Below are 8483 nucleotides of genomic sequence, written 5' to 3' on the forward strand. Positions count from 1 at the left end.
AAACTTTTTTCTTTTTTTATATTTAATTATTCATTTTTTTATTAAATATTTTTTTTTTTACTTTACTTTTAGGGGCTTCGGGGAAATATTGGGAGTCTAAACAGATCGCTGACATTTGCCTTTTAAAATAGAAAAAGAGATTGAGACGCAGGGAGTCCTCAGAGACGCAGGGAGTCCTCAGAGACGCAGGGAGTCCCCAATCTCTTTTTCTGTGTCCCCCGTTATAAATGAACAGGAATCCTCTATACTGAGTGTTCCTGATCATTCATAACATGAGGACAGCGTGTGTTTACTATAACCACAATCATGAATGAACAGGAAGTGATGTAGATGTGATGTAGGTCACTTCCCGTTCATTCATAATTTAGGATATAGTAACCATACTCTGTCCTCAATTATCTACAAACACTTGGCGATCACTGACTGCTTGTACCCGCTCTCCTCTCTGACACGCTGTCACAGGAGGCTGAGCGAGCAGTGCTGGAGGTGAGCTCAGCCTCCTGGTACAGCACTGTCTCCGCCCCCACACCACTCTGCCAGGATGTGATAGGAGGCTGAGCGGTGTGGGAGGAGAGACGCCGGCTGCTCGCAGCGCTCGGCCGGCTGTAACGATTTCTCTCCTCCCCGCTGAGACACAGAGCAGCGCCAAGCGGGGAGGAAAGAAAGAACGAATGCGCCGATGTATCGGCAGGAAAATGGCTCTTTCTGCATTTAGCCAAACGTGCCATTTTCGGCCCATATGTTTCGGCGGCCCATATATCGCTGCATCCCTAGTTATAATAAAACAAAAAAAAAGTTGACAAAATTGTTTTATATAGTTGAAATAAAAAAAAACAAACGAAAAACTCTCAATTTTGTACCAGTAAATACAGATAAATCATTATAATAGAGCTGGGCTGTTGTTTTTGTTTTTAACTTCTGCTGAAAGAAAGAAAAGAAAAGATAAAGCCAGGAAAGGGAAAAAAAATGGAGTTCCTCTTTTAAAATGGATGTTCTATGGCAAATGGAAGGTCCCATTTTTTTTTTTTACAGCCTCACCTATACAAAAGGTGTCCACCCCCCACTAAAATACTTGGGTTCCCCCAGCTTATTGTGATGATACCATGCCTTGCAGCAGAGCTGGGGACTTGAAATCCTGCGAGCATGCGCTCTTGCATTGGGCTGACGTTCATTCTCGCTGCTCTAGGTCTACAATCTGGTGATCCCGGAACACGCCTGCTCAGTATCCTGGGACACTGGGACACTGCCGTTCGTGCACAAAATTAAAATAATTCAGTGACCAATCAGATTCATATCGGCTACGGGGGTCTAAATGTGTTTGGTCGTGCAGAAAGAGAAGACTGGACGCTACGCAGAACAGGTTTCAGAAAATACACTTCCACTGACCCCCCCTAGTCCTCAGTGTGGCCGGGGTCGTGGAGTGTAACAGGAGGTCACATGCTCCCCACCAACTGGAAGCATGCGGTATTGTCATTAGCAGTAATAGAGGGAGGAGTGCTGGCCAGATGAGATCCTGGGGGGTGGGGGAGTCCAGATGGGGCAAGGTGACCAGAGGAGGCAAGGTGACTGACTGTCTTTAGGCATTGATGTAAAAAATAAAATAAAACATAATAAATATTAATATAAACATATTTATTTTGCTGTATATTTTATGGTCTTGTAAACCACGATCTAAATTGCTGTTTTCTCATTGGACAGCACTCTGATTCGCTTGCTGGGCGGGTTCTTCATACGGCGTAAACTTGATGAGACTTCAGATGGCAAAAAAGACGTTCTGTACAGATCCTTGTTACACGGGGTAAGTATTTTATCACACCTTCCTCCTCCGCGCCTTCCTCCTCCGCGCCTTCCTCCTCCGCGCCTTCCTCCGCCGCGCCTTCCTCGCGCGATAAACCGCTCCGTGTGAACGGGGCCTTACTGGCTGTGCCTTGTATTTAAATCCTTTTTGGATGTTGGAGAATAACGCTCCCCTTCCTATTGTCCGTGTCTTGTGGTGGAATGTTTTTGGAAACCTTTGTGAAAAACGTTCCCCTTCTTATTGGCCATGACCTGAAGTTGAATGTTTTTGCGAATAACGCTTCCTGGCTGTGCCTTGTATTTAACCAGTTGCTGTCCGCCTGTTGTAAAAAAAACGGACGGCACTGCTGCATTGGCGGGTTGCCGTCTCCGGGCGGCATTTTTTTCCTGCTCGCCGTGCGCCCCCCTAGCGGGCACGCACGGGCAGCAAAGACCCGTGCAATGCAAAGACCCGTTACCGGGTGTTTCACATATAGACGATCAGCGGCTCTATAGCCTGCCGATCGTCTATATGTGCTCCGTTTTTTCGGTCCCCCGCTTGTTTTTTGGACCGTCTGCCGCTGGTTTGTGTCCTCCCGTTACCCTAAGGAGAACTATGAGGAAAAACACTGACCCCATAGTTCTCCTTTTTTAAGTGTTTTTGGAATGTTAGCGAATACATTGTCTACTTTCTTATTGGCCATGTAGTTGAATGTTTTTTGGAATGTTTTGTCAGTAACATTCTCCGCCTTCTTATTGGCCGTGTCTTGCAGTACATCCAGCAGCTCCTTTGCAAGCACCAGTTCCTGGAGATCTTCCTGGAAGGAACGCGCTCCCGTAGCGGCAAGACCTCGTGCGGAAGGGCCGGCCTCCTCTCCGTCATCGTGGACACGCTCTGCGACAGCTCTGTGCCCGATGTCCTCGTCATCCCCGTGGGGATATCTTATGACCGTATCATTGAGGGTCATTATAATGGGGAGCAGCTGGTGAGTTTGAAGTTTTTTTGGTGCTCATCGTAAATTGTTTTTCATGTTTTCAAACCTGTAATCTTACCATGCAGAGTTTTTTTTTTTTTTTAAGGCTATATTTTGCTTTCCCTACCTTATTTTTTTTTGATTGGCTGCTTTTCTCTGACCCTTTCAATGCATAGCCTGTGCAGAGAGCAGAGCTGTGGGATGGGCCCGGCAGGCCCCACCCACTACATAAAACTACAGTGGGGGGTGGAGACAAGACCAGTGACCATGCAGCAGGGGCACCCTGACCAGTCTGTGGCTACACAGCCCCATGCATAACAAACTGTGATGCACTCTGAGAGGAAGGGAGGATGGGCCAATTTCATCATGAGCTATTGAACTCTGTAAATGGCAAGCTTAATTATCAGGAGAGAGAGCAGCAGTGAGCGGTATTTATTGCAGGAGGGGGCGGAGACAAGACCAGTCACCCCGCACAAGGACAGAGAGCAGCAGTGACCGGTCTTTATTACAGGAGGGGGCGGAGACGAGACCAGTCACCCCGCACAAGGACAGAGAGCAGCAGTGAGCGGTCTTTATTACAGGAGGGGGCAGAGACGAGAAAAAAAATTAGGTTGGCAAAATAGGAGTAATGTTACGTTAACTTGCTGCAGCTCCTAATGCACATTGTGAGAAGCTCTCGGTGTGCAGTTAAATCAGAGGAAGCCATTTCAGTCCAGGAGAGGAGTTGGTACAGCTGTGCAAGACTGAAGGGAAGGCCGGAGGTCAGATAGAAGACTGAAGGGAAGGACGGAGGTCAGATAGAAGACTGAAGGGGAGGACGGAGGTCAGATAGAAGACTGAAGGGAAGGACGGAGGTCAGATAGAAGACTGAAGGGAAGGAGGGAGGTCAGATAGAAGACTGAAGGGAAGGATGGAGGTCAGATAGAAGACTGAAGGGAAGGCCGGAGGTCAGATAGAAGACTGGAGGGAAGGACGAGGTTCAGCTTTATATCATGTACTTGTCACTGTTTCAGGGAAAGCCGAAGACAGACGAGAGTCTATGGAGCGTGGCCAGGGGAGTGTTTAGGATGCTGCGCAAAAACTACGGCTGCGTCCGAGTGGACTTCGCTCAGCCCTTCTCTCTGAAGGTAAGTGACCTTCATTGAGTGTCAGGCGTTTTTCCCACCACTGATCCTGTTTATTTGATGCAATATTTTCCGTATGATTTCAGGAATATCTGGAGAACCAGAGGCAGAAGCCATCGCCCGCACCTCTCCGCTTAGACCAAGCGCTGCTGCCCGCCATCCTCTCATCCAGGTACAATCAGCGGGACAGTCCCAGTAATATCCATCATTGTTCTCTCAGCGAGAAGTTTTCCTTCAGGGCTCATTCACACCACAAGTGGAGAAGGGCTAGAACTCATGACAACGATTTTATGGAGTCTGTTTATATAAATATTCTTTTTTTTTTAATAACTTTTTAAAAATTATTTTCATCCCTAGACAAAAATGAGCACTTACCCTTACAATGCCGGGGCAGCCGGCAAGGGTTGGGAATAATTCTGCCCAGAGTTCCTTAAAGGAGAACTATGGGGTTAAGGCTTTTCCCCATAGTTCTCCTTAGGGTAACGGGAGGACACAAACTAGCGCCCTCCCGTCAATTAACTGACTTCATATTCAGATGGAAGCTCATCGCTTTGATCTTCAGATAAATGAAACAGATTAGATACAAAGTAACAATGTACAGTATATATCTCTCTTTAACTCTAAGCAACCTTTAGAAACACTGTGACACCGATCACGACTGATGTATTTACACAGCAACTCCCGGCTGTCTTTTTAATAGTTGGGAAATGCCGGCAAGTGGGAAGCAGCAGGAGGGGGGAAGCAGAGGACAGGAAGTAAATTCCCCCCCTCCCTCCTCTCTCTCCCTCTATATATACATATATACATAGTGGTACCTCGGTTCACGAACGCTTCTGTTCCCGAACATTTCGGTTCGGCAAAAACTCCGCTTCGGGTGACGAACACAACCGCAGCCATCTTCCCGGCTCTGACACATGGTCGTGGCGTCCTCTAGTCGAGATCGCGGTCTGATCACAGTTTGATTCGGTTCATGACCAGAATCAGCGAACTAATTAAATTTGTGAACCGAGGTACCACTGTGTGTGTGTGTATATATATATATACACTGTTTTTGTATTTTTTGTCCTGTATATACAATATATATCACTGCAATAAATTGTTTTCTATTACATCCACCTGGAGTTTGATTTTCATTTAGCTTTAGTGATTATTTCACACAGTTTTCTCCTCTGTTAGAGCCACGGACGCCGTGACTGAGAACGTTCTAATTTCTAATCCCGACCTGAAGATGGACGGACCAATCAGGAGGCAGATCATCTCCAGTCTGGCCAATCATGTCCTGTTTAGTAAGTGTAGTATAATCGGGGAGCTGGGCTACTTAGCGCAGTTTTCATAGTGACCCCCATCATAGTGCACTGGTCACGTGTGCATCCCTTTATCACTATATCCTGCAGACAGAATAAAACAGTTTTCCCCCCAATCATCTTCCAGGACAGCAACCTGAGAGATGATTGGTTCTTCAGTCTACAGCAGGGGTAGCAAACCTCTGGCCCTCCAGCTGGGGGTGAAACTACAAATCCCATGATGCATCTCTCTTCAGGAGTCACGTCTGTGGCTGTGAGAATCTTGCAACGCCTCATGGGATTTGTAGGTCCACCACAGCTGGAGGGCCGGAGGTTTGCTACCCCTGGTCTACATGATCCTTGCATACAGAATGGAACTCCAGACTTTTTTCTGCTCGGAGGGATCAGGATAGGCAACCTCGGTACTCCAGTTGTTGTGTAACTACAAGTCCCATAAGGCATTGCAAGACTCGGACAGCCATAGGCATGACTGGCAGAGGCATGATGAGTTTGTAGTGTCATCACAGTGGCATTGCTAAGGTTGCCTACCCCTAGGATAGAACATGGAGGGGGTTGGGACCTTTTTTCCTTCTGTCTGTCCATAGGAAGGTTTGCCCTTCATTCCTGTCCTGGTGATCACACAGGGCAAGTCTTCCCAATGGTAACTCTGAGCAGGAGAAAGTTCATAGAGGTTCTATTCCTTCCCATATCCATACAGAGGGTGTATCTCCCCAGTGGGAACACACAGATGGCAATATACATTTTTATCTTATGCTATCAACTATGAATATCTCCGGCATCACATGAACACGTGTCCCCTATGGGACCTTTCCCCTGTAATCCTGTTCCTGTGACAGATGTAACATTTTACATATCCCATTTACTTCCTTTGCTGATGACAACGGTCACCAAGGTGGGAAATGAGAGCGAGTCTCCCCAGCAGGGAAATGGCCAGCACTATAAATCTGGCAGGGGCTCCAACCCTTCTCTTCATCTAGATCTAGAAGATTTCCACTCTAAGGTAAACTCTGTGGACACGGCATGGTTGTAGCGTTTCCCGCATAGTGTCCGCTGTCCGTTGGTTGGTTCTGTTTGCTGTCTGATGTTAATTTTTAAAAAATATTTGTTGTTTTCCTCCTCTAGCTGCAGATCAGTGCTGCGCTGTAATGTCAACACACATAGTGGCCTGCCTTCTCCTATACCGCTATCGGGAGGTGAGTCGGGCACCTTGTGCTCAGGACTGTTGTAATATAGTTGTGATTGTCTGTCTTTCCTACCATGTTGGGTCCCTGTGAACCATCGTCTTTCCTTCCATGTTGGGTCCCTGTGAACCATCGTCTTTCCTTCCATGTTGGGTCCCTGTGAACCATCGTCTTTCCTTCCATGTTGGGTCCCTGTGAACCATCGTCTTTCCTTCCATGTTGGCTCCCAGTAAACCCTTGTCTTTCCTTCCATGTTGGCTCCCTGTAAACCCTTGTCTTTCCTTCCATGTTTTGTCCCTGTAAACTTTTGTCTTTCCTCTTGTGTTGGCTCCCTGTAAACCCTTGTCTTTCCTTCCATGTTGGCTCCCGGTAAACCCTTGTCTTTCTTACCATGTTGGCTCCCGGTAAACCCTTGTCTTTCTTACCATGTTGGCTCCCGGTAAACCCTTGTCTTTCCTTCCATGTTGACTCCTGGTAAACCCTTGTCTTTCCTTCCATGTTGGGTCCCTCTAAACTTTTGTCTTTCCTCTTCTGTTGGGTCCCTGTAAACTTTTGTCTTTCCTCTTGTGTTGGCTCCCTGTAAACCCTTGTCTTTCCTTCCGTGTTGGCTCCCTGTAAACCCTTGTCTTTCCTTCCGTGTTGGCTCCCTGTAAACCCTTGTCTATCCTGCCATGTTGGGTCCCGGTAAACCATTATCTTTCCTGTCATGTTGGGTCCCTGTGAACCATCGTCTTTCCTACCATGTTGGCTCTTGGTAAACCCTTGTCTTTCCTCTTGTGTTGGGTTCCTGTAAACCCTTGTCTTTCCTGCCATGTTGGGCCCCCTGTAAATACTTGTCTTTCCTGCCATGTTGGGCCCCCTGTAAGCCATTGTCTCTCTCTCTCAGGGTGTCAGCCTGTCCCTTCTGGTGGAGGATTTCTTCTCTATGAAGGAGGAGGTCCTGGCTCGGGATTTTGATCTGGGGTTTTCAGGAAGCTGCGAAGATGTGGTCATGCACGCCATCCACCTGTTGGGCAATACCGTGAACATCACCCACACCGACCCCGGCAATGAGTTCTTCATCGCGCCCAACACCAACATCCCGGCCGTCTTCGAGCTGAACTTCTACAGCAACGGCGTCCTCCATGTCTACCTCACTGAGGCCATTGTGGGTAAGGCTCCGGGCCGGGCAATACGGCAGTAAAATAAGGCCGGCCATGATCAGTTGGTTAAAGGGAGACTACCTTTTATGTTGCAGCCTGCGCGTTACATGTTGAGCTAAGCCGGCGGAGGTCAGACGGGACCATGGGAGCCGCGGATGGAACGCTCAGCCAAGAGAGACTCCTCCGCACCGCTACGGCCTTGTGTTACCTCCTCTCCAACGAAGGAACGATCGCTCTGGTAAGAAGAGAGGGACCTGCACCCGTCCATGTTGGGCGGCAAATTATGAACGTTTATGCAGCTCTCTACCCTTCAGATTTTAAAGTAACCCTGTTATTAGAAAAAAAACTGTTATTGTAAATTGGCCACTAGAGGGCGCTCCTGTGTTTTTTAAAAAAAATCTCTCTCTATTAGGCCTCATTCACACGAGAAAAAGCCGGCCCGTACAGATCCGTGCTGCGTGCACAGCTATATCGGGCAGCTCCCGGGAAGGACAGGCGTGTGATTAGTACGCAGCCCCCGTCCTTCTCTATGGGAGTACGCCGCCCTACGCTCACCCGCCCTGCACATGGGTCCGTACTCCTACGATGGATCCTGTCTGCGTCCGAGCCGGAACACCCGCACCTATACAGACCTGCACTTGGGGTGAGCGTAGGGCGGCGTACGGCCACATAGTCCTATAGAGAAGGACAGGCTGCTGTGTACTAATCACACACAACACCTGTCCTTCCCGGGAGCTGCCCGATACGGCCGTGCACGCAGCGCTGATCTGTACGGGCCAGCTTTTTCTCATGTGAATGAGGCCTTGTTAGCTGTAGAAAAAACAGCTACACAGGGAGTGCATTGTTTTCAGCTAGCCGACTCTCAAACTTTCATTGTATTTCGCTTGTGGTAACGCACGCACTATATATATATATAATGTGCATATTTCTGACTTTTATTTAAATATATATACACTGAGTGGCCAGATTATTATGACCCCCT

At 47.9% G+C, this 8483-nt stretch overlaps 1 protein-coding gene across 1 annotated transcript in view; it reads left to right on the plus strand.

Moving 5' to 3' along the window:
- GPAM (glycerol-3-phosphate acyltransferase, mitochondrial) overlaps nucleotides 1–8483 on the plus strand; it is a gene marked incomplete at its 5' end in the record, with an annotated part of 34775 nt that overhangs the window by 12006 nt on the left and 14286 nt on the right. Inside the window, 9 exons of the mRNA XM_018574258.1 lie at nucleotides 1187–1248; nucleotides 1699–1798; nucleotides 2550–2762; nucleotides 3764–3877; nucleotides 3961–4046; nucleotides 5051–5160; nucleotides 6301–6371; nucleotides 7246–7510; nucleotides 7597–7739. Of these exons, the coding sequence (XP_018429760.1) occupies nucleotides 1187–1248; nucleotides 1699–1798; nucleotides 2550–2762; nucleotides 3764–3877; nucleotides 3961–4046; nucleotides 5051–5160; nucleotides 6301–6371; nucleotides 7246–7510; nucleotides 7597–7739 (1164 nt within the window). The remainder of the gene's footprint in view (nucleotides 1–1186; nucleotides 1249–1698; nucleotides 1799–2549; nucleotides 2763–3763; nucleotides 3878–3960; nucleotides 4047–5050; nucleotides 5161–6300; nucleotides 6372–7245; nucleotides 7511–7596; nucleotides 7740–8483) is intronic.

This window comes from Nanorana parkeri, unplaced genomic scaffold (genome assembly GCF_000935625.1).
Source record: "Nanorana parkeri isolate BGI_ZX_2015 unplaced genomic scaffold, ASM93562v1 scaffold2842, whole genome shotgun sequence".
Classification (NCBI taxonomy): domain Eukaryota; kingdom Metazoa; phylum Chordata; class Amphibia; order Anura; family Dicroglossidae; genus Nanorana; species Nanorana parkeri.